We start from the raw sequence: 26,007 nt of genomic DNA, 5'->3' as shown, positions 1-26,007 counted from the left end.
GTGCATTATTATTTGCTTTTCTACAATATGATATTTGTTTAATAATTGATTGATTTAGTGCATAAAATAGTTGATAAATAAAATGTTAAATATCTAATCTAAGGGAGTGTCTTTGACACATGCTGACTGCATTCTTCTTATAACCAGAACAGGAAGTGAGATCAGAGGAGAACAAGAGTGAGCAGTTTGGTGAAAGGAACAGGAAGGATGAAGAAGAGGTGAATATCCACACAGTTTAAAAGGAGACATCATGGCACAATAAGAGCACAAGCTCTAAGATGAAGACTGGTAATGATTAAAAACTGCACTAAATAGTATCATTCTGTGACTTCACACTTTAGGTAGTGCATAACATGTACCACTTTATATTAATTTTACTATATGTTTAAATAAATAAAAACAAATAACTTTAAAAGGTGCTGTTATTGAGTGAAAATTCAAAAGACTTCATGGCTGGGGAGAAAAAGGGAGAAAGATGGAGGAACACAGCACACATAAGAAACAGGTAAGAGTGGACATGAAGTCAAAGTCAGGGACATGTCCGATAATAAAGACCTTCCACCTGGCTACATATATGTCACTTCTGCTTTGCCCACATTCATCTATGGTGATCGCTCATAACTAAGCAGGGTGCTATGCTCTTATCAAACGATGATCCGAAACTGCTCTTAAAATAATTATTACAAGAATATATACATATTTTTTTTGTTATTTTTTTTAGTTGAATATAAAATGTTTGTGTGTGATTGTCAGTACAAAGAGGAAGCGCGGACAGAGAGACTGGAACTAACAGAGATCAGGTGGATTTTTCACAACATCTACATGCATTAAATGGATGCGTTGTGTGCTTTTCAGTAGCACTCTGCTATTAATGTGAATAATAGCATTTAGCAACATTCACATCACTGTAAACTTGAACAGGATGAATGCCACTATACTGATGTGACAGACTACAAATCTGTTCTCCACTCTCTGAATTGGTGTACACGAGTCTCTGTGCTGAGTCTGCACAACAAAGTGTTTGGGTTTGCATGAATTCAAAAGCTGTCATTTAAAATCAGCTCTATTACCAGTTTGCTTCTTGTGCAGGTACGTGGAGTCGCAGGGGGATTTTGAACTGTCTGTATTGTATAATGGTACTTTAAATACTTGATGATTTGGTGGACCTGCCTCTATGTGGTTAAGAGACTGAAACAATGCCGTGCAGGTTTCTCCTCTGATCTGCTTTTTCTTAAACTGTTTTTGAAATTTACTGTCAACATGACTGTGCCATTGCATCGGGTTTTAAACTAAAGTGACCACCGTAAAGCTGATGTATTATATTAAAATCTGTTATTCTTAGACACTGCTGTAGGTCATCCAAAAATTACATTTCTTTTGAAGGCAACACTAAAAGCATGACATTAAGACTGAGCTGAGCCCTCCTAAAGGTTTGATGCTGGAGTCGCCCCTGATTGAGTGCTTCTCACACATTTATGATTTTGAACAATTTACAGAAAATAATATCAACAGTAAGTACTTTTAAAGACTTAACATATAATAATAGTTGCTGAATTCATGCAAGTCAAATAACTGATTGATCAACTACAGAAACAAAATTGTACTTCATGCGTTTCATGAGCACAAATCTTCATCTGTAAAATAACAACTAAAGATGTCAGATAATTGTAGTGAAGTCAAATGTACCAATTTCCACTTAGAAGCAGCGGAGAAGAAGCCACAAATGTGATGGAAAGAGTAATAGAATAAACAGCATCACAATGATATATGGGAATATGACAGTAAATACTAAATATTAAACATTATTGTGCAGCACATAAGATCAACAGAACACAGTGTGCTTTGAGGTAGGAGCCAAAAAGGGTGTAGTTTGTGGGTGTGATCACCCATGTGTACACCTGTGAGCATGGATGCGCTTGTTTTTTTTAAAAAGGTTCCTTCATGTAATGATCTGCTAGAGGGTGTGGGGGTGGGGGTGGGGGGGTGGGGGGGGGCCACAGCCCCGTCCTCCAGGGCATGAAGCAGGTATGGAGGAGATCAAAACTCCAGACATCCAGAGGCCCCCAGAACACAAGAGACCAAGGAAGACCAACAGAGGGGCAGCCGCGCCACTGTCCCAGAAAGAGCTGAGGAGAGTCCCAGATGAGGGCTCACTCAGCAGCCGCGGAGCAGAAGCCAGGGGGAGTTGCAGTGACGCGCCCGTGAGCTCCGCCGGCAGCCAGCCGTGCCTGAGTGACCGAGCCCCAGGCCGAGAGGCCGGGGGCACCCCACCTCCGAAGTGGCCCGAGCGAGCCCCAGGCTCCAGGCCCCGATAAGCGGCCGCCAAGGAGTGAGCCGGTGTGTACCTGGACGCCCATCCCCGGACACAAAGAACCACCAACGCACCGATGTCTGAGGGAGTCCGCCACTGGCAGGGGAAGTGGTGGTAGGGGGAGATAGGCCTCCAAACCTTGGAGGGCCTGAGATGTCCCCAGAGAGGTGGCGCCTGACACCCAACCTGACATATAGACACAGAAATACAGGCACACACATATACAAACATCCATTCCCACCCTCATGCTCTCATATGCACTTACTCCACACTCAACCAACGTGGAGACAGACATAAAGAGACGCTGTACACACGATCACACTCCCCAAGCGTACCCTACAAACCGGGTCTAGGTACCCTTGCCCCTGGAGGGGGAACTGCACCCAGACCCAGGTGGTATTACCCTTTTCCCTGCGGTGGGGGGAGGCAGACCGCCCCGACTCCGCAGCAGCAGGGAGGCCCCACACCCCAGACCGCAGTCGGACGGCCAACTCCTCCTCCTAGCCCCCCCCCGCTCCAGCAGGTCGCAGAGAATGGGGGTGAGAGAAGACTCCAAACCTCCCTCCACCCGCTCATTGTAGTGTTGATGCATGTGTGTTCTAAGGTGCATTTAAAACCCAGGAGGGCATGGAGCTACCTGCCAGAGAGCAGCAGGTAAGCGCATGGTCCCTCCTGCTAGCCCTCAATGTCTACCGGTATGTGTATTTAACCTTGAGAGCACTTTGTTACTAGCGGCCTGTCACAAAAACACATTTTGTATAGTGTTTTTTTTATTATCTTGTTAATAAAATGTATACAAATGTGTGTGATTAATCACAATGTGTTAGTGTGTAATCACCCTGAGACATGCATGCCTGTCTGTAAGAGTCAGATCTAAAGCCACTTGTGATTTGGAGATGCAGCCTGCAGATTCTGTCCAGATTATCCCAGCTCTCTTCACTATATATCCAGGCTTCACTTATCAAATCTGTAAAATTCAAGGCTGGTCCTTAAAAGTTGCCAACAATGCAAAAACTGCATAGCCACACAAGTCCCAGCGTTTCCCACCGCAGCAGCTGTGAAACGAAAGAGGAGAAAGGATGAATGAGTGTTTGCTTATCGGCTCTCCGCTCTCCCCCAAGCTGGCGTTGTTCTTGGTAGCCATGACAACGGAGATAGTCCCAGCTTTGTAAATACAGGCCCCAACAGGCCAAAAAAGAAAAGAAAAAAAAAAGGATTGGGATTCCCTGCGCAGACCAGGAATCCCCCTAGCAGACTGAAGACACAGAGAGGATTTGAAGTCAGTGAGTGTGTGAGTGAGTGTGTAAGTGTTCGAGCCTCGACTCGAACCAGCGCCTGTCTGTGCTTCAAGTTGCCAGGGGCCGGCAAGTGTTCTGCGCCACCTGGCGGCCGTGTAAGCCGTACAAATTTGCTATATTTGACTTCTCTGAATATAAATTATTTTTGAAAAGGCAAAATAATAATTTTAATGTGAGGCAAAACATGTATGGTGCTCGATAAAGATGACACGCCGACTCACTTCTTCTTCTTTCTTTTTTTTGCAAAGTTTGTTTTCATATTAAACCAGTGTCAGTGACGTCATTCTATGCGACTACCACAGTAAAGGAAAAGCCTGGATCTGTACATCTTTTTCTTTTATTTTTGTTGTCTAAAACACAAAAATCGCGAAACAGTCAGCTCACAAAGTTGCAGGTTGGTGGCAATTTGGCAGAACAGCCAATGACTTAAAACATTTAAGTGCATATATCTTGCCACAAGACATGTGCGCTAAGCTAGCCAAATTAGTTTCTGTTAGCGAATTATGTTGAAGCTCCTCACATATCATCATCCAGGGTACAGTCATATGCTCATGAGGAGATCCCACGCAGGTAACACTACGGCAGTGCAACAAGTTAAATATGCACACATTTTAAGCTATTTCCTAATATCTAACCATTATGATAAATGTTTGCCTGCAACCGACACAACCAACACAAATGTCATTGAAAAAAACAAAACCCTGTGATCACATGTTTCTGTTTTTCTAGAACAGAAGAAGCACAATTTAAAAAGCCAGTAGTAATAAATCTTTGTTGTTACTGCATGATTCGAATGAAGTACCTGAAGTCTGGCTGGAATAAGAAGTGGTCATCTGTGTACTGTGCTAGTGATCTGCATAATTCACCTCATCTGTTTGGATGGCAGAAGTCGGCTAACTACACAGCTAATTTCATCAGGCTGCTAATGAAACATCTAAAATGATAGATGGTTAACTACACAACGGAAGTGTTGGAGCCAAGTCCAGGCCAATAATTTCACTCAGTTACATCATGCCATATTTAAGTATTTGTCATGATCTTTAAGTTTCCATTATAATCTTGATCATTTTATGTTATAATATAATATGCTGTGCTCCATAAATTAATCCTGCTTTATTAGTCTGTTGTTGTTGTAAAGTGTTGGTAGATGTCGTAAAGGGGTGTGTATTTGGCCCGCATGCGGAGGGGTGTGGGTAAAAAAGGTTAGGTAAGCAAGCAGGACGTGGAGCAACAGTTTTCTGACCGTCGCCGTTCTGACCGTCGCCGTTTTAGTTCGTTATCTGTTTGATTTGTTGTTCTGAACAATATATAGATGTATGTATAAGAGTAATTGTTTTGTGGCTCACAAGAACAATTAGGGGCCAGGATGTTGGAGCCAAGTCCAGGCCAATAATTTCACTCAGTTACATCATGCCATATTTAAGTATTTGTCATGATCTTTAAGTTTCCATTATAATCTTGATCATTTTATGTTATAATATAATATGCTGTGCTCCATAAATTAATCCTGCTTTATTAGTCTGTTGTTGTTGTAAAGTGTTGGTAGATGTCGTAAAGGGGTGTGTATTTGGCCCGCATGCGGAGGGGTGTGGGTAAAAAAGGTTAGGTAAGCAAGCAGGACGTGGAGCAACAGTTTTCTGACCGTCGCCGTTCTGACCGTCGCCGTTTTAATGTTATTTTTTGTAGCCACACAAAGGGAATATAAACGGAGCTCCCACCAGAGGCATTTGTTTTGTACCTTTCGTTTTGTAAGGAAAATAAATGTTTTGCCCCTTTTTTCCTTCGCCTCGTTTTTTGCTACCGGAAGGCATCCAAGCGACTGAACAAGAGCACGAGTCAGAAACTTTACGTTCTGCAAAAGCGGCAAAGAAGGACCGAAGGTTGCCGCTACAGGAAGTAACAGCATTACAATCACTTGATTTAATTACATTTTCCCCCCAAACTTTTGATCCAAATTAGCAAAGTACTGCAGCCATCTGAACCTTCTAGGTGTTACATGTTACAGTGTTCCACTCTGGCCAGCTTTGAAAATGGAAAACTCTTTGCGTGGTTTACTCGGTTCTGTAAATAAGGCTCCTTTCATTTGTGAGACTGTATTCCACAGCCAGTTGTCTTCTCTCCCCTTTGGTCCGCCCTTACAAGGTGAAGGTGCTGCCCACCCATGATACCAGCAAGGTGCGTGCAAGTGGATCCGGCCTTAACACCACTGGAGCGCCCACCTCTCTGCCAGTGAAGGTCACCATTGATGCCAAAGATGCAGGTGAGGGACTGCTGGCAGTGCAGATCACTGTGAGTGCATGAACGTGGACCACACAATAATGTATTCAAAGCATTGATATTTAGGTAACAGTTTTTGTTTTCTCCTGAAGGACCCAGAGGGGAAGCCCAAGAAGCAGATATCTGTGACAGCCATGATGGGACCTACCTGGTGTTTTATGTGCCAGACATGACTGACAGATACACCACTCTCATTAAGTACGGAGGAGACAAGATCCCTTATTCACCCTACTGAATCAGGGCTCTGCCCACTGGAGATGCCAGCAAGTGCACTGTCACTGAATGTTGTCCAGTGGCCAGGTAGGACTCACTTCCTTGGTTGCTTATACACTTTTAGTTTTCTTTGAAAACGGCCCTTTAAGTCACTTGATCCATGACTTGAGCGAGCACTCTCCATTTGTTCATTTGATAGTTATTGTAGAAAAGATAAGAAATGATGCTTTAGTCTTTTTGTAAATTATAGTCAAACATACAATAAACTGAGGTATTCCCTTTGGTTAACAGAGCAATCCGATAATAAAAGTGGACAAAGCACATCGAGTTGCCACAAATATCTTTGTATATTACGCAGTGGGGCAAAAAATGAGGTGACCAAATACTTCTTTTCCACCATAATTTGCAAATCAGTTCTTTAAAACTCGGACAAGTTAGAGGTATACCTATGATGAAAATGACAGGCCTCTCTCATATTTTTAAGTGGGAGAACGTGCACAAATGGTGGCTGACTAAATACTTTTTTGCCCCACTGTATTTGATCCTGTCTCCCTCAATACTATTTAATATCTAAATGCTTGATTCATCATATTATAACAAATGTGCTGTTGTAGCTACTGACAGTGAGTTTGATTCCATTTTTTCCATCTACCAAAGAGAAATAATATCTCTTAGTGGCAGGTGGATCACACGTTGATTCTAACACTTTGCATATGACTGGGTAGGATGAGCATTTTATAAGCGCTTGTGTGGTTTTTGTTTATTTAAGGAAATACATCAGTTTCCCTTGTATTTTAAATTTGAGTGAAGATCCTAAATTGGCCCCCACTCTTCACTTTGAGAAAAGGCTAATCTGTCTTATCCCCACATGAGCACAGTCAGATATAATACAGGCTTTCACTCAGGAGCAGGAAGGCTAAAGGCTGTTTAATGTTTGATCTAACTGTGTCAGACATTTGCGTTCTCACGTGCATGGACAATATCTTGAAAACTTCAGAGCTGCAGTGCATGTGTAAAAGTGGTTAGAAAGCAGTGCTTTAACACAGGTTTTGTCTCTTTGCGTAGCTGCTCGGTCCATCCAGACTCCCCTCGATATACAACAGTGATGCCAGCAACTCAAATACAAGCTCTCTCCAAGTGATTCCTTCATCATCAACATCTGCATCCATGATCCATTAGCTCAACAGCAACATCTGTCAGCTGTGCATCCAACTCGGGGGAATCGCCTGCTGTGCTCAGCCAGTGGGCCGCAATTTCTGTGCCTTGTTGATGGCCTCGCTGTATCCTGTGCTGGAGAAAGCTGGTAAGGAGACACTGCTGGTGAGCCAGGCGGCGCTAAGCTCCATGTAGGACATCAGTAAGGCCTGTGGATACACTTCCCTCAAGGAACTGATCAATGAGAACTCTGACTACCTGCTTAATGACATATCACTCAACCTTCAGAGGCTCAGCCAGCATCCACAGGTAGTTATGAGGTGTTTTTGTTTTTAGCCCAAAATGGACACAGAAATGAGTGCTGGAGGGTTTACCCGATTTCCTTCTTTGTCTGCTTAAGCCTGTGCGTCCCTGAGCTTTTACTGTATTTCATTGTAATCCTGTCTTGTTGGCCAGGCTCCACGGGTGTTGACAGTTATGTTGACTCACTCTGACTGCAGCCCGTGGTCGGGGACATCGTTCAGGATGTGCTGACGGCTCTGGATCTCAGCTACGAGCACACAGCTGCTCTTTTCTGCTCCGTGCTGCACGCGCTCATGGAGGCACTGGGTAAGATTTCAACAGTGATGTCAGCTTGAGTCTCACGTATACTGGGAGTCAAAGAGGATAAGGAAGAAAATGTGACTCAAGGCATTCTCTACCGCATTTTTCTGTGTTGCCTTTCAAAGTTTCTATCAATGAGTACATTTCAGGATATATAACTTTGCTTGTTATCAAATTATCAGTGTCTTTGGAAACATTTAATACATCGTGATGGTTTAAATGCTGAGTCGTTTTCTGTTGTAGAATTAATATTCATAATAATATTCATACAGAAGTTTTACAAGCCCTCACAGTAAAAATGTATAAATTAAATGTCACTAATGGGCTCTTTCCAAAAACATCATTGTCTGTGTCACACTGATTTTGATCAACTGACTTATTTTATTGTAACCAAGCCTATGTTCATATTGTTGTCTTGTTTTTCCTTTAGCGAGGTGGTTTCCTTCCACTTGTAGCGGGACCAGTAAGTCTGCCAGCTCCAGGCAAAGCTCCAGTGACCAGGAAGTCCTCAGCATTGGCCAATTCCTGCTGAATTACTGCAAACAGAAAGAACTGGCAGAGAGCTTTGGAATAGAGGATGATGACACTGAAGACCGAGGTAATAGGTCTGTCTACGGGCCAGTGGAATATAAGCTATAGGTTGTAGTGGTGGTGAGATTAGATTCAGAGTGTAGAGGAGATGGATCATTGTAATTAAGAGTCATAGAAATCTGAACCTCACTGCTAAACTGGCGGTCTAACTGTACATGTGCTGCCATTGCAGAGGTCCCTCCCACTGAGTGTGAGGATGTGGAAGATATTGGTAGTCCTGATGTGAAAGCAGAGCTTCCCTCCCACCTCAGCATCACTAAGGATGTTACGGAGCGCTGCATTCATCTGCTGTCTGATCCCAGCCTCAGGCTCCGACTCAAGGTACTGTATCAGTAGTTTTATGTAGAGTCAACTTCACAGTGTCAGCAGGAAAAATAGTGATTTTAATCAACATTAATAGTAAACAGCAACCTGCTATTTAGGTTAGGGTGATGGATTTGAACATAGTGTGATGAAGCATGTTTTCTGCCCTTGCTGTACAATCAGAACATGGTATTGCATTAATAGAAGTCATTTGTGAAGGCAGTGATTTATTAGTCATGTTGTTTATTTTTCTTTTTGGTCCAAGAACGTTATGATGTGCACCAGGCGACATACAGATGTCAAACATGCCAGCAGCAGTGCAGCCCTGAGTTAAAGGACCTGATTAGGAGTGGATATTGGCCAGCATCTGTCAACATGTCTACTCTTTACACTTAGACCCTTGAGCTCTTTCCAGGAACTAAAAGTATTTTCTCCATGATTCTCCAGGGAAGCTTTTGCAAAACTGTTGGAGTGTGGTACTAGGTGTGGGGGAAGGGTGAGTGAAGTATTTCTTTGATATTGTTTTTCAATAAGCAGATGCAAATATTTATTTCTCTGTTATATTTCTGTACGTACAGACTGGGCGTGCCAACAGCGATGCAGTGCAGCACAGCTTTCTTGATGAGGAAGAGCAGCTGTGCTGTGATGTCAGCTTCAGCTGCCCAGCATGCTCACCTGAAATGTTGGCGCTTTCAGTTGATGGGAACAGAAAGCTATATCACTTTCAGCAAAACTAAAGGTGCTCATTGTTGATGTTATTTGTTTTTGTGTTTTTATGCATATGTTTCTATATACCTTCCATGGTTAGACTTTATTGTTTCTCCGATGTTGCTCTGATGACTGTGACTTTTTTGATGGTGTTTTTCTTGCTGAAGACAGCCAAGTGTCTGCATTTGTTGACTCTTTTTCTTTTTGGTTAATTTGACATAATAGTTTTTACTATAGTAACCAAATGTCTGTCTTCTGCAAAATGACTACTGTTAAATTAAACTAAATGGAAAATCTTGTCATTTACTTTATAATTCCTTGCTATTTTATTATATTTGTTACATGTCATAGACATTGGGAAGAGGCACCATGGGGATTCCCAGTGGACAGCAGCACGAGAGACTTCCAGGAAGTGGAGGTCGCTGTGTGTCGACATGGATTAATGTGTCTTTTGTGTCACTTTCACTTCAGGGACAGCAAACAGGTCACCGTGGTGTATTTCAGGAACGGTTACATGCCTGACAACTACACTTCTGAACAGGTCCAACTTTTGATTTGCACTCAGGATGATTACATCAAAGAGTTTAATTAAAAACACTAAAATGAAACCTGCAGACTTGCTTAAAGTGATTCGTATTCATGAGAAACTGGAACGTCATTATCACTGAGTTTATTTCTTTCCCTGCTTAGCAACACCAAGTCTAGCCCTGATTGGCTGATATAAGTGACAACAGACCTCTGTCGCTATGTCAGTTTGAATGGGTGATTAGAGACCAACACATGTTTGTTGCTGCTCCATGTTCTCTGCAACATTGTGTGTAGTTACTGCAGCTGTGTGTGCATTCTGCTGGCAGGAACAGGAAACAAGTGAAAGAAAACTGCCGAGCAGCCTGGAAGGAAAAGTTATCGGACATAACAAGTTAAAACAGTTTGCAAGTTTCAAGCCAAACTGCTGAATCTAGCGTCCAAGTTCTCCTTGATAGCGTGACTCTGTGTTGTTGTCCTTCATTCTTCTGTCTCTGTCTGTCAAATCTCAGCGGAATATAAACCAACTATTGTCACGCTCTGCTGGTTGGTGTGCTTGCAAGCAGAGAATTCATTGTCTGTTTTCAATTGCAGAGCTGGGATGCTCGTCGTCTGATGGAGCGCTCTCGAGCTGTGAAGTGTCCAGATATCAGGGCTTACCTGGCTGGTTCCAAGAAGGTTCAGCAAGTGCTCGCCAGACCTGGAGTCCTGGAGAGGTTCTTCCCAGACCAGCCTCAAGCTGTGCAGCAGATCCGAGCGGCATTCGCTGACCTCTACACTATACATGGGGAGAAAAAGGACACGATTTTTTCATTGTTTGGAAAATTTGGCATTAGATAATCCTCACCTGGGTTTTGCTGTCCAGTGTAGGCAATATCATTCACATTTTATTCCTGTGATTTATTTTCTGTGGTTGCGCTCGTCTACAGGGTCCAGAGATCTATAAAACAGTATCAATGGCCTTGCAGCAGCAGAACGGTTTGTCTCGAAGCCTCAGTGAGAAGGAGGAGGTACAGCGGGGGGACAAAAGCATCTTTAAAAATGTTGGCAATGCAGCAAATGCTGAAACTTCTGTTTGTTTCTCACCATTTGTTAAACTAGGGAAGCTTAAGCAGTGCATGGATCTGCACACACATGCAGCATTTTCTTGCATTCCATGTATGAGCTAGCCTCAGTCAAAACAGTGACGACACAAACATGACTGCCTGCTGTTTTGCATTACTGTGTATCTACTTTGATTCATAGATGCTGTACTGTGACTGAGATAATAGTGTATACGAGACACACTTGACAACAACATTGATTAAGATGTGAAAAAGCTACGGCTGACTAACCACCCTGCCTTACATCACTCTGGGCTAATACTGTAAAAAGCAATAATTAGTTTTCTTTGTAATATCAGATCATTTGTTTTGATAAATACATAGTTCAGTATCAGGGTTCACATGAGCTATTTTAGCAGTAATTTTACACTCCACTATGATAGTATTTCGCTGTTAATCATATTAGCAAGGAAGCTAGGGTTTGTAATTCATTCTTAATTTAGCCACGCTGCATGAATTTGGATGATAACACTTTTGAAAATGGCAGTTTAATTTATTGGGCAATTATAAAATCGTATTTCTTAGGCTGGCTTTTAAGGAAGCCTGGGAAGAAAGATGGAGGTGGAAAGGATGTGCAAGCTATGGGACAAAGTTGCTGAGACTAGGTTAAAAAGAGGTGAGGATCAGTGAGCAGGAGTGTGGCTTCGTGGTGAAAAGAGCACAACAGATTCTCTGGAGAGAAGGTGAAGGAAAGTCAGCTGAAGCAAGACAGTTTGTGGAGTTTGTGCTGGACTGTATGTTATGCTGGGAGCCTGGGGATTAGTGGACTTTGATTCCAAGTTAATACTAGCTAGTGTTTCTCACTGGTCTTTGGGCGGTGGAGTAAAAGGGATTGGTTGGTGGCTGTTTCTAATGTTAGTCTTTTCTTTGTTTTCTTACAGGCAGGGTAAAGACATGGTGATAAATGAGTGTGTGGGCCATCTGCTGAGGACCAAGAGCTCAGGACACTCAGACGGGGGCGTCGCAGCAGGAGTCACCGTGCTCGACAATCCGCTGCTGTTCTGAGATGTCACACTCCTGCCTGCACATACAAACCACAGTGAAGTCAAAGTTCCACCTGCACCTCCACCTGTTCCTGTAACAGCATGAACACTGACAGAGGTGAGACAGCAGAAAAGTCTTTGTTTATTTTTGTAATAAGTTAAGGAATTAAGTTACGAACAGTGATTAAATAAATAGTTTCTTGCATTTTTGATTTAATGATTGTGTTTAGGATTATTTCAGAAACATGTTTAGAGGATCTTTGTAAGCCTGCATTTACTTTAAAAGAAGGGAAGCACTTCATTCTACAGAAAAGGTGACACATTACAGATGAGTTCATAAAAAGTGTCACTCACTCTTTCAAGGCTCTGTCACTTTTTCTTTTTTACTGGAACAGCATGGTAAAGTAGGTGTAGGGTGCCATCTTGTGGCAGTGTGTTGTTACTACAACATATGAAATTGTGTTTCTTCAGCGCCACCGAGCTGCTCTCTCAGTCACAAACTGAACCTGTTTTGTTTAGACAGATAAATCACTAAGTACAGTGAAGCTTTTGGTTTTGTAAAAGTGTTTCTTATTCAAAATGCATGTTGATTTTTACAAGGTTGAAGAGCAGTTAGCAGTGCATTCATGGACATCTTTAAACTATTAATTGAAGAATCTTTGGTCATGATGGCATGAACTAGAAATGTGAGCTCCAGGTGAGACTGCACTGAAGAACAAGTGTCCTTAAACTGCATCAACTGATGACTTCTTACAATTTTATTCTACTGTGTGTTTTTATCATTGAACGTTTATGTCTTTGTGTACACATACGAACACAAGCTACTGTAACTTAGAGAAGCTCAGCAATATATTATTAAGTACACAAACAGTTCCAGGTGCTGGACTGTTTGAAGACCCCACTTTGGATCATGTGAAGGACATTTCGTTTTTTGTTACAGGCATTGAAGGGTTAATGCTGTTAATTGCATAGTGCAGTGATAGATAACTTGGTAGAGCTGGTCCAGCTTGTGAACCAAAGAATAATATCTAGTATGTTGTGAATGAAAAAAATAAATGGTATGACTGTTCATTTACCGAACCCTAACCTGTGAGATCAGGCTCACATCTCTGATCATAGAAATGGGGAACTTTTCAGGAAATGTACTTCAAAAAATAAAAACAAGAGTAAGATGGGAAAGTCAGAAGGAAAGACACTTTCTCAATTGTGAGAAATTCTGTGAGAATTTTAGCTGGATTGTCTGTGGTATAACTGGCATGTAACAAGAGGAGTCACCCACTGCTGCCCATTACAAAGGAAGAGGTTTTAGGACTTCCAAACCATCTTCACTGTTCCCATCAGGAGGCATCCATTTCTTTGTTACACCCTATGCTTTGAGAAATACACTATTATCACACCACAGTGAGCCAGTTGCATGAACAAACTAGACGGAGAACTTGATTTGTACATGCGGTCTGTTCTGGGATCAGTGTGGTAGTTAACCCTCATTTAACACATTCCTCTCTGCTCGTCTAGCTTGCTCTAACTCACATTTATTTCTTTATTTTTTAACCTTATTTTGCACATTAACACATATCTATAGCAAGGACAGAGACACAGCCACATATGTTGACTCCAGGATTGTATTTGAGCATCAGGAACAAATGATAAGAGCACATATCAGGAGTACACTGGATAGCTGTTTCTCAAAGGGTTTAATAGAAGGAAAGAAGTTAAAGGGACTACATATTCAAAGGTCCAATTTCTGATACTACCCTATGAAAATATTTGCTCTGTGTGCCCTGCTGCAGCTGCTACATTTGGCTCCAGATTCACTTTTTGGCTCCTACGCCTCTCGAGATGTGTTAATGTAGACAGGCATTAAAAAACTTTGGTCAACCAACCAGCAGTATGCCTGCTATGTCGTATGAAATGCGTGGAAGGAGAGGAACCGACTGTCTGTTACATATAGATAGAAAACAAAGCTCTGACGTGACCTCGGGTCAGCCAGCCTGACGGTCAGAGAAACGGAAACGTGCTGGATTGTGGATCTCTGAGCTGCACGTCAAAGATGCACCTATGCACAGATCAAATCTCAAAAGTGCAATGTACCTCATATACATGTTGATGCGAAGCGCCGCCAGAGCAAACTTTTCCACTTCATTTGCAGAGGTGTTTTTATTTTGGAATGTGTATTTATTGTTTGCAGTGTATGTATGTGTGTATGTATGTGTATGTATGTATGTATATATTAGGGGTGCAACGATACTCGTATTGAACCGTTCGATACAGTGCTTTCAGTTCGGTACGCATATGTATCGAACAATACAACATTTGTAATTTATTTTATCAACTTTCCTTCTGACGACGCTGTCTGTGTTGAGCGCTCAGTGAATCTGCGTTCGACTACTCCGCCTAGGCTGCACTGTCGAGCGCAGATCCACTGAGCGCTCAACACAGACAGCATCGTCAGAAGGAAGAGCGCAGGGCAAGCTAGCGAGACAGAAGTTAAGCTCTCCTTGCAACATGGCAAATTGAACCTCCCCCATCCTCATTCAGATCTGGCGTTTGGAATTATTTTGGTTTTCATGAAGGAGGACGAGGAGGAACAGAGAGTCCAAGGTCCTCACTTAGTCTGGTTTACGCAAACACTGCCCTCTGTAAAGCTAAGCGTTTGCAAGCTCGGCGCAGGAGAACCGAGGAGAAGGAGGAAGAAGAAGATGATGATGTGAAGTTGAGAGTTGTTTGCCCCGGCGCTTGGGGGTCCCTCGATGTTTGCCATCGTAACTTACGAATGTGGGTTGGGGTGGTGAAATACCCCATCGCGATTACTAAGGGGTTGGCAAATACCCCCGAGGCGATGAGACAGGGGTAGCGAAATACCCTAATGCGAATAATGCGGGGTAGCAAAATGCCCCACCGCGACATCGGTAAAGGTAGCGATATACGAGTTACTAAGTGTGTCGGGGTTGCGGACAAATAGCCAGCCAAAAAGACAGACAGGAGCGCACACCACCGACAAGGACATGTCCCGCACCAGGCCGTGAGAGCCGAGGAGGGATTCAGGCGTAGCAGCTTCAACAGCATCAACATCTGTGTCAGCATCGCAAACCTCTCGGGGAAACCACAGATTCTTTAGCGGAAGAAACTTAGGTGCATCGAGCACTGCTGCTGCTGCTCCTGCTACTCTAGGGCCCTTGCCCTTCATCCCGTTTCGCGACAATACCCCCACCCTCCCTCACTGAGCCTCTGCACAAGGTCTAGCTGTCCTGCGGCCTGCGAGGGTGGGGGTCCGCGTGTTATTATCCCAATAATAAGGGTTGTTACATCAAGCCAAACCTTTGTAAGCAAAGACCATCAAACTCAGAAGTGAGTGGTTGTTAAATGGGACAGTGTAGCCTGCAACAGGGATATTTTGGACAGCATTGTTTGACAGAGACAGGAGGATTTTTTATATCTATATTAATAATGCAGTATAGCCTACATTAAATATATTATGTATAACCCAGCTGAATGAAAAACAGTGCTTCAATAAAATTTCAAGGCACATGTATTCCAGTTTCAGATCCTAGTTGTATCACTTTATACCATCTTCTAGACTACATTGAATATTTTTTAGATCTATAAATGATATTGCAAGTATTATGTTTGAAAGTTTTAGTAATAGATAATAATAATAGATAATTTAAGTAATGTGAAAAAACATGATCAACCTGACAAGAAGTGTAGCCAAAATGTCTGTATCGCCCCCTGGTGTCTGACTGAGCTATATGTCATACCTCACCCACCACACCCAACCTTCATGTTAGCCGATCGGACAGGAGCAGCTAGAGAAGACATGCTAAGAGGAGAAAAGCACAGTCAGAGTCAGCATGTAGTGCATTGTGGAAAAGATCTGATTGGCCATGTTTTCATCATTCATCAATGCAATGATCCCAAACACACTGCCTAAAAGCATAGCTGGATAGGAAAAGACACAATGGATATCAGTTATGGACTGCCTCCCGGCAGGCCAGACCACAACATTATTGAAGCAGTGTGGGATTATCAGAGAACAGAACAAAAGGCAAAAATATCCAAAGAAGAGTTTTGAATGTTCTTCAGGAAACCTGGAGAACTATTCCTGCCGACTGCCTAAAGAAATGACAAGAAAGCTGCCTGCGAGAGCTCAGGCTGTGTTTAAGGATAAAGCTGGTCACATTAATTTCCCTAATTTCTTTCGGGATTAATAAAGTATTCTGATTCTGATAAATGTTGACTTTGAAGCTCATTAGAACAGTACAAACTCTGTTTCCCCCCCTATTTCCTGTATTTATCTTTGTTTTTTAAGGGGTTGCTCATGACCTTTGGACATTACTATAGCTATCAAAAGAACATCCTGGAGTGCCCTCCCTCTTTCTCTCAGCTCATTTCAGCACAGATTTTCACTGGACCACCAGGGGGAGCAACATGTACTGATAGAGAACTATTCCTGAGAGCTGAGAGCACCGATGTGGCTGATTCAGGTCAGTGTTACGGTACAGTGATGCAGAATGAAGTCACAGCTCACACAGAGTCTGGGAAAGGCAAGCGTCAGTGTTTTTGTCCCGTGCCTGATATTACCATCATTTTACCATGTGACAGTTTGACATGAAAACATTATGATGCCATATCCAAAAGATAATTTTGAGTTACTGCAGTTGCAGGAAGCTGGTGCTAAAGCAGACCTGTAAGCAGAGACGGACACAAGGTGAGAGTGTTTTGATAAGTTTTATTTTACTAAAAAAAAAAAAAGGGGAGAAAGTTCACATTAACATTTAGCCTCAATATTACAGTATATTGAAATTCTTCTCAAAGGAAGTAAAATACAACATTTTATTTTCTTTTAACCTTATATTAAAAATATCAAATAGTACTCATCTAGCAGTGCTTGCAGTATTTTAAGATATGCTGCAGGCTTGATAGCAGAAAGGTTGGCTTTATACAGAGCACAGAGGGTTTTCTTTTATGCAGTTATGTATTTATTTACTTTTTTTTCTTTGCTTTGCAGAGACAGCCTACCTTTTTGTTATCTGGCCTAGTTTGATTGACAAGCTGAACATGCAATGAGGGCAACTACACAAAATCATCCTACAGATTATACCGGTGCAGTAAGACACTTGGAACAGGCTTGCAATGCAACAACAAAAAAACAAACAAACCAAAAAAGCTAAATGTTCCATTCGCTGTGTTCTGTCCAAACAACCATCATGTCACAGGGTGCCCTCGCTCCTCTACAAAGTGATCTGAAATGAATTCTGGGTGTATTTTCAGTACAGCTTACCAACCATGGACATGGTGAATAAGAAAAGTAGACTAAAAAATAACATCACTACCTGAATAAACTTCAAAAAACACACTCCTTAGAGCATTTCTCTAGTTGCACAGAACTGTACAGGCACACGTATTATATATATTTAAAATAAATAGGGCTAATTTGGCCGAGACTCAGTGAGGAGGGCACTTCTCTCTTGCTTGTCAGTACAGAGAGAGGGAAAAGAAAAATTCCAGCCATTTACTGGGACGGCCGTTTTCTATAATTCTTGTGTTCCCTTAAACACACAAGTACACACACACGTCATGTACATCCACACTGTCATTCAGACACATTGGCCTCCTCCTACCCCCCCCCCCACACACACACACACACACACACACACACACACACACAGAAAGCCCAGGGAAGGAAACAAAAATCAGGTGCTAAACATTATTCCAAAACATGTAAATGCCTTTATTTGTGGAATGCCTCTGACCAAGAAAACAAAAACAGAAAGTAGAGTTTGAATCGACTGGTTTTTCAAATCATCAAACCAGAACTTGGCAAAGGGATGACAACACCCCACACGCCGAGGCATGATCCTGTGCCACTGCGCCAGGCTGTGGCCTCCAGACCCTTGTCCCCTCCCATTTTCCCCACAGTGGTCCCATAACTCCCTGTCTTCTTGCCAGTGGGAAGCGGCTGGGCTCTCCTCACGTTTACAGGACACGACACATGACTATTAAGACGCCCCGGAAATCTCCTTCACGTGCCCGGCTCCATCTCCTCACAGGACTGGGTGTGGTAGGGTCGGGTGGATGTGGGGTTTAAACGGAAGGGAGATGTGGAAGGGGAGGGCTGGGGGATTGGGGGGCTGTACAGTTGAGACGAGCTGCCTGCTGTGGGCGAGGGAGAGCTGAGGCAGGATTACTGACTGCTGGGGACCAATGTTTGTATGGAGTCTCTCTCTCTCACTCTTTCGTCTCCAGGTGAAGCCCTGTGGGAGGTGGCCGGGGATTAAACATCGGTGGAGAAGTAGAGTGTGTTTCGCTTCAGCTCAGCATAGGAGATGGGAGGATGCTGCAGGTAGTAGAGCAGCACCTGGACCTAAGAGAGGAGAAAACAAGGCTGTATGAGTACAGCTTCTGCTGGAACAATTTGCGCTTGGATGAGGGTGAAAATGATCATTCTGGATTTTGTGACAGAAACATTACAACCAACATTTTTTTTTTTAATATGGAAGCAGATATGGCTCATGAGCTGGCTGCTGTGATGTGCTTTGCTTTAAAATATCTGAATTTTTACATTTATTTTTACATTTTTACAATTTACAGGGCAGACAAATTGCTGCTGACCTAAAATGAGTAAGGGAAGGTTGTGGCAGTAAGCCATGGACGGAAAGTCACCTTTGACCATTATTAAAAAGAAAATCAGCTTCATAAACATAGATGAATCAATCAATCTAATGTTCTTCCTCTCTCTGCTCCACAAATTCCCCTTAATCTCCGCTTTAATAACCAGTTTTATCATAAGGGCACATGTCTGGTTAACGCTGTCGCAGCTCATCAGGAAAATCACCTCCTAGCGAGAATGTTGCCACTTTGCTAGGTGGAGGGTCTCTAATTAAAAAAACAAAATAAAAAAATACAAAGGAATCCATCACTAATTCACCCAGATTATACTTAGATTACATGCAGGATGAAGCACTGGCCTCATCTGTCTGACGTGTTGTATTCTTAATGCAGTAAACATTTAGACTTTAAATAAGCCTCAGTGCAAACACTGGGCTTCACTGTAATGGACAGATGGGACCGTGCATGTGCACTCTGCCCCCATTTATGATGATTTACTCTGGATGTTGTTTATTCTGCCAAGCGGAGCTATTTGTGAACAGGAAACATCTCTTTGCAGAGATGAATGGATAGCCTGCAGTCTAAATACAGCTGGGGTGGGGTGGGTGGGGGTCAGTGACATTGGTCACTGGGTGATGTGGGAGTGAAATTCATCTGCAGATCACAAGCAGCAGCTGTGATACGCACATACGCACCAATTTAACATCGACCTCTTGTACCTGCTAGGCCAATTGATTTTTTTTTAAATCTCAATTAACAAAATGCAGCTTTGTATTCAACTTTCAAAAACATCCATGCACCTGTGCCATGACGTCATGTGACCAGATGTCAGAAGCGGAGGTGATGTGCTGTCCCTTCGCGCTCTCTGACTCTGAGGGCCTGAGCAGAGTGGGGCCGAACACGGTGGCCAGGTTATGAAGGGACATCTTGTTGATGGGCTCCTTCTCAGCCACCCTGCAGAAACAACAACCAACAAGCACCGTTAGATTCTCTGTGATGAGCTTAGTCTTATGTATAAAGGTGACTGGAACAGGTTAAACATTTTTGTAAAGAAAAAAGCGAATAAGCACGATTAAAGAATAACAAAAAGTGTGTGTATTTGCGTGTCTGTGTACCGTTTGAGGTGCTCCAGCAGCGTGAGGAAGGTCATGATGTTGGGGTCAGGCAGCGAGCGCAGGAGGTGCATCATGCAGTTCTCCTTGGCTGCTGGGTCTGAGAGAGCTGTGAGAGAGGGAGGAAGAAGATGTCAGATTCAATTATGGCAAGACAGCTTTCTAACAGTCCTCATCTTCTCCAGTTGGTCAACTGTAACTCACTTTGGCAAAAGTCTAAACACACACACTTCCTGGAATGAATGTAAGAGCTCAAAGGTCGCACCTATGCCCTCCATGAAGGCGGGATAGAGGCGGTCAGTGAGGAGAGGCTCCGGCAGCTCCCTGAAGTACAGCTTCAGCGTTCCTGCAATGGCGTTGATGTCCATGTCGCTCAGCATCACCAGGATATCTTTGGTATCTGTAAATCAGACACAAACACTTATCACATTATTCAAGTTTTACACTTGATCTCTGCTTCCTCTGTCTCCGGGACTGAGGTGACCCCGCATGCATTGGTGTTTGACTTTTGTTTATCACATCAGAGTGGATGCTAGGCCCTGCTCAGTCACATCTCAGCGAAGTAAAAGCAGCTGTGACCACAAAGACTCTTATGCAACAGGAGACCTTGAACACGATACAGCTGCTGCTCCTCATCTGTCCTGGATTGCCTGACTGTCAGTTTTCACTAATCCCTCATCTAGAGTGCTAAAGCAAAGACCTCAGTTACTAAAAATTTTTTTACATCTAAAAGCAGCATAAGGTGCTACGTTTTTTGGAAATTACTGAGAAAAAAATGGGGTATGGTGGGATTGTAATGCGGGGGCAGCCGGTTTTGTGTTAAACCTATCGCCTTACTGACTCTCACATGACCCAAGTTCAGGACACATACAATAAAAGCCAAATGATGATTTATTTTTTTGCTGTGTGGATCATTTTATAATGTTTGCCAGTAACATCTGTAACCTGGTTGTTCATACGTGATTCCTGCTGAACAGAGTGAGCGAATTAATCGCTGTGCTGGAAAACAGAGTGAGCCCTGCAGAGTGTCCTCATACAGTCTGTCTGCGGTTTCCTGTCAGTTTCAGCTGTTCGCTGCAGTGAGACCAGTGTTTTTGACAATGTGCAGAGTGCACTGGGCGTCTCACAGATTTTTAAAAGCAAAGTGCAAGAACACAGACAGATGACTCATGTGTTCTGCTGAAAATCAGTATAAGACTTCACTGATACTGAACTATTGTTCTTGTGTCTGTATCTGACCAGCTTCAGAGGAATGTTTTTTTCTTTGTTAAGCCACTTCACACCAATCTGTGAATCACTCAAGCATAAAAAAGGCATCTAACTCAGGGGATGAACCATTGTTGTGTCTACACATAACAGACAACTTAGCAAAGAGTTTATTTTATCTTTGGATCTTTAGGTACTTTGTTGCTAGCTGCATTTGGCAAAACACAATTTGCCCCCATTTCTTTAGTTAATCCATCTACTGTTCACTGAAGCTTCATCAGAAATAGTCTAAGTAGAAGGATGACTGTTGCTGAGGTATGCCAGATTACACAAGAACTGAACTGAAAGTCAGCAGCAACATCTTTAGGACGATGCAATACTATCAGTCATAGACTGGCCTCCCTAGATTGTGGATCTCGACATTACTGAAGCAATGTGGGATCATCCCGTCAGAGAACATCCAAAGAAGAGCTTTGAGTGTCCTTCAAGAAGCCTCTTCCTACTGTTCCTGGGACTTCTTAGAGAAATTACAAAAAGGCAGCTTAAAGTAAGAAAGTTCAGGCTCACATGACGAATTATACAAACTCTGTATTTAGCTGTATCTTTGCCTCTCAATAAATTATTGCTATTTGGAATTTTCCTAGAGCAAAAGAAATGAACTGTGGCTCATGACTTTTGCACAGTAGTGTATAAATCTAAATGTCATTGCACATATTCTGCATCACAGAATCACCTCTACTGCATTGCAAAGAGAAAGAACAATAAACAATATTGTCGTGCAGTAAAGACGATGGGAGGAAGAGCGTGTCACACAGAGACAGTGAATGGAGTCTTACTGGTATCGAATGCTGATTTGAGGGCCTGGATATCAGTGGCCACCCCTGAGATCCTGTAGATTCCCACTTCATCGATCCCTCTCTTCTCCACCTCCTCAATGCACTGACGGACTATGTAAGGCACCTTGGAGCGCTCGCGCCTGTGGACACACACAGCAGTTATTTTCTGATGACTGAACTGGGCTTGCACATCTTCATCACAGGCGCCATGAAAACAGTTGTTTCTTTTCATGAGACGGGAACTTTTCTCATCATCTCACATACACATCAATGAACGCCTATTCATGAAACTTTCAATGTCTCATTCTATCATTTAGACACATGAGCTCTGAGCCCTTTTCAGTCTCAACAACAGGAACAAGCTTACTTTGTAACAACGTTGATTTTGACTCCAAATACGCCACTCTGTTTTTTGGACGGCGTTCTCTTTAAGCTGAGGTCTCGACTTGTAAACTTCATGGAGAATTCCACTTTAATCTGAGGAGGAACAAACAACATTAAGAAGGCAAAACTGAAACTCTGGGATTGTTACGAGTCACTTTGTGTGCGATGACTAACATCTGTTTTTTTATTAATTTTATTTCTATGTCTGGTTTCTGCTATCTTATTACTAAGTTTATATTTGTATTGTACAGCACTTTGGTCTATTTATAAATAAATAAATGATGATGATGATGATCTTTAAGCTAATCATTTTAATATATGGAGAAAAAACCTAAAATAAAAGAAAAATTTGTGGAAAAAAGTTTATGGAAAAAAAAATAAATCAAGATTTCCTTTGTATATATTTAGTTATTCTATTCTAAATTCTGTCTGTACAAATCTCCGACCTTGAAGGCTTTATTTACTGGACGAGTCCAAGCTAAAAGTCCCTCTCAGATACTTACCCCATTCATCTCTATGACATCCATGTGCCAGTTCTTGGACTGCACAGTCTGAGGATCCAGCTGAAAGACACAACACAGACAGAAACATGGTTGTTAACATTTTTGAGAAGCCTAAATAAGGACATGACTAAATTCATACTGGGATTTTCCCAGGAACAGAAAACTTGCTTAATCACATCATCAGTGAGCCGTCGCTCCCTTGGACAACTCGACATTTCTCAATACAACACACAGAAAGGAAGAAAAAAAAAGGCCTGGCAACAGTATCTGTACATTTCTTCGAAACCTGCTCACTTAATTCGAGCGTACCCACGGTGGGTGTTGTGACCAAACCGGACTTTGCCACCAGGGAAATTCTTTTCCCACATAAATCCTCAGGAATGTTTGTTCTTGTAGTACGGAGATAGAGTCTGCTTTTATGCTTTAATCTGTCTCTAAATAAAACCTGAGAAAGCCTTAAATTTCCATTCTAAAACAGAAAGTGGTGAAGCAAAAGTAACCGTCCTCGTGTGTTTGACAGAGAAATGCCGATTTAACCTCTTTACATTTCACTAAAGAAGAATCCCAGTAAGACATTCAAGTATGATCTGACACCTTTGGGGTTTTGTAGCTACAGAGAATTAAAACATAATTAAAACAACTGAAAAATATCTCCAAAATTATAACCACATGGAGCTCAACGTTCGGTTTTAGTGGAGGATAAAATAAGGAAACTGGAGACATGACTGCACTACCCGAAGCCCAGGCAAAGTAATGCTTGTAACCCCGGGCTCTAACGTAGACGCTGGACAATAAACTGAAGGCAGTAAGTTTATCGTCCCACAACTTTTTCGCTTCTGCTGCCCTTGTACGTCTTCAGCAGTCTCTCAGGCGTCGAACGAGGGCTCCAGATTAACTGAGACACTTCTCCTCGTTCACCGCACATATTCTCAAAGCGTGGCTCTCACGTCTCTCAGTGAGGCAGCACAGACAGCTTGTTGTTGTTTTAAGTCTCCTGGAGTCTGCGCCCGCTGTGCGAGGCCACAACAGCTAATGCCTTTTTTATAGTTTCAGCATCTGCACTACTCAGTTATGTCATCGCAACCCTGCACAGCGATGTGCTTAACGTAGAGGAAAATTACTCTTGCTGGGTGAGCGCAGGGGTAGCACGCTCCTCTTATTGTCGGGATTAAAAGTTTTTAGTGAGTGTATTTCATTACCTCGTAAAAAGGCCATTTGGCACCGGTTTCACGCATTCCTATTATCGCTAAAGCCTGTTTTCCCAGCAGTGTTTGGGCTTCAGACGAAGGACAGGTAATCACTGCAATCGGGGCTTTACACAGCAACTGCCGAGAAGGGAACCGGGCAAAGATCCAAGGCTCACTGATGACGCCTCTTTAAGCCCCCCTGGAGTAAACTAATTGAAAAAAATAAAAAGAAATATCCTACCCATTTCCTCCTTATTACTCTGCTCATTTCTAAAAATCCTAATTAAAAATGAATGTACTCAAATAGGGTTGTAAAAACAAAAAGGGTCCATTACAGCCATTTGTATACTCAGTGACCCTGTCCAAGCCTGTATCCACAACTGGGCCGTTTATTAAAAAATAGCTGAGAGGAACTTGCTCCCCCACTCGCCTGCTTCCCTGAGAAATGAGTTTGAGAGGAGGCCTGCATGAAGCAAGCTTTCATTTACTTTATAGTATTTCATTCAGAATAAAGCACAAAATGTCAGCAGGAGGGATTGCACTGCAAGACGCGGTTTGTGACTTAGCGGAGGATGAGTTCAGTCAGCTGGTCTAACAGCAGAGGGAGGATTTAAGGTTTTATTCCGAGTGACAGCTCGCAGTCAGGGAACCTTCAGGAAGATGGCAGGAGGTAACAGAGCTGAGACTTGATATGAGAGACGTAAAGAAGAAAAAAGACGTTTGCTCCCATATAAAAGAACCCAGCTTTTATATGGGAGCAAGTGTGCGCACCGAGTATGAGGTATAGCCGGTTTACTTCCATCCGGCCGTATATGTGCACGTCCCACTAACTCTGTACTCTGTGTGCTTAAACACACTAACCCTCATTTATCTGCTCTCCTGCATGTTTGAGCGTATTGAAATGAACATAACGGGAAGCATGCGGCCGCCGTGTGATTCGGTCCATTTGCAGAAACCTACAGAAAAGTCACGGTTGATTTGAGTATCCTTTTTCCTGCATGTTGCTGGACTCTAGGTCAGTCATGCAGAATACAGGCTTTGATATCATGACTAAGAGTCTCCAAATAAAGAAGCAGGCAGACATGAGCCGGGACGTACATGCAGTTTGAACAGAGTACAGGCTGTGCTCTACTCAGACTGATCTACAAGATCAAAGCTGATAAGTCATTCTTTTGTGCTACTAAATGGTTTCTTTTACACCGACAGGGCAGAATGTGGTTATCAGTCACACAGTATTACTCAGACTTGTACTCTGGATTTCAGTTTTACATTTCAAGAAAAAAAAATAAAATCTTGTTCCCGCCCAGTTTTGAACCGGGGACCTTTTGCGTGTTAGGCGAACGTGATAATGACTACACTACGGGAACTAACTGAGAGCCCTCCCCCCTCCCCTCTGGAAATATAATCCCGCCCTCCACCCTGCTGTGGATCTGAGACTGACAGCAACAACACAGGGGCAATCAAGGGTCTGCATCCCCTATGGAGCTGCACAAGCCTCAACACATGCAGCGCTACAAAGAATCTTGATGCATCGGTGTACATCATCCACGATGTTCTCTGTGCACAGGGATCCCTCTTTCCTGTCCACAGGAACACTATACATGAAAGCATTTTCATCTGACAAGCGTGACCGATGCGGGTCTGTGAAAGGACAGTTGTTTGCAAAACTACGTTTCAGTTAAGTGCAAAAAGAAAATCTTGCTCAGATGTGCAAATTTGTCACCAATATGAACATTTAGTATCACATGCTGCTCAGATTTAGTACAACTAAAGAGCAGTGTTTGGACACTTGTTTGTTTTGTGTGATTATAAATTTATGTAAAAGCAAGAGCTGAATAATGCAGACCAAAGAGAAGGAAAACAGCGGCAGAAGCCTGAACCAAACAGTCAGGTACAAAGTGATGTGTAAAGCCAAACTAATGAAATCTCTATAGACTTAATTAGCTTATTGTTGCTGTGCTTGGAGAGGTAATGCGTGCTGGCGACAACACAGCAAAAAGCATAACTTGATCTTTTGATATGCTAAATTAATGAATCGCTGTTTAATTTGTCCTTTGTGTTTCATCACACTTTTTCACCACTGCTTCTCTGCCTGATTAA

At 42.7% G+C, this 26,007-nt stretch overlaps 2 protein-coding genes across 7 annotated transcripts in view; one reads left to right on the top strand and one right to left on the bottom strand.

The window, feature by feature from the left end:
* The first annotated feature begins 7,713 nt into the window (after positions 1-7,713).
* On the top strand, positions 7,714-14,179 carry LOC145419378 (TELO2-interacting protein 1 homolog). The gene is made up of 5 exons (XM_080307696.1): positions 7,714-7,863; positions 8,288-8,455; positions 8,621-8,769; positions 9,017-9,247; positions 9,330-14,179. Exons 1-4 carry the CDS (start codon positions 7,851-7,853, stop codon positions 9,083-9,085), a joined length of 399 nt encoding a protein of 132 aa, XP_080163822.1. The 5' UTR covers positions 7,714-7,850; the 3' UTR covers positions 9,086-9,247; positions 9,330-14,179.
* A 2,600-nt stretch (positions 14,180-16,779) lies between these two features.
* Positions 16,780-26,007, bottom strand: part of abr (ABR activator of RhoGEF and GTPase) — a 119,301-nt gene continuing 110,073 nt past the window's right edge. For all 6 annotated transcript variants that reach the window (XM_026182397.2, XM_080307038.1, XM_026182398.2 and 3 more), the window contains 7 exons: positions 22,721-22,780; positions 22,201-22,310; positions 21,834-21,973; positions 20,057-20,191; positions 19,795-19,900; positions 19,480-19,633; positions 16,780-18,434 (listed from right to left, as the gene is read on the bottom strand). In XM_026182397.2, the coding sequence (XP_026038182.1) occupies positions 18,345-18,434; positions 19,480-19,633; positions 19,795-19,900; positions 20,057-20,191; positions 21,834-21,973; positions 22,201-22,310; positions 22,721-22,780 (795 nt within the window). In that variant the 3' untranslated portion in view covers positions 16,780-18,344. The remainder of the gene's footprint in view (positions 18,435-19,479; positions 19,634-19,794; positions 19,901-20,056; positions 20,192-21,833; positions 21,974-22,200; positions 22,311-22,720; positions 22,781-26,007) is intronic.

The sequence above is a fragment of the Astatotilapia calliptera genome, chromosome 10 (genome assembly GCF_964374335.1).
Source record: "Astatotilapia calliptera chromosome 10, fAstCal68.1, whole genome shotgun sequence".
NCBI classification, from domain to species: domain Eukaryota; kingdom Metazoa; phylum Chordata; class Actinopteri; order Cichliformes; family Cichlidae; genus Astatotilapia; species Astatotilapia calliptera.
Note: the sequence above shows the minus strand (reverse complement) of the source record. Positions and strands in the feature narration are given on the sequence as shown.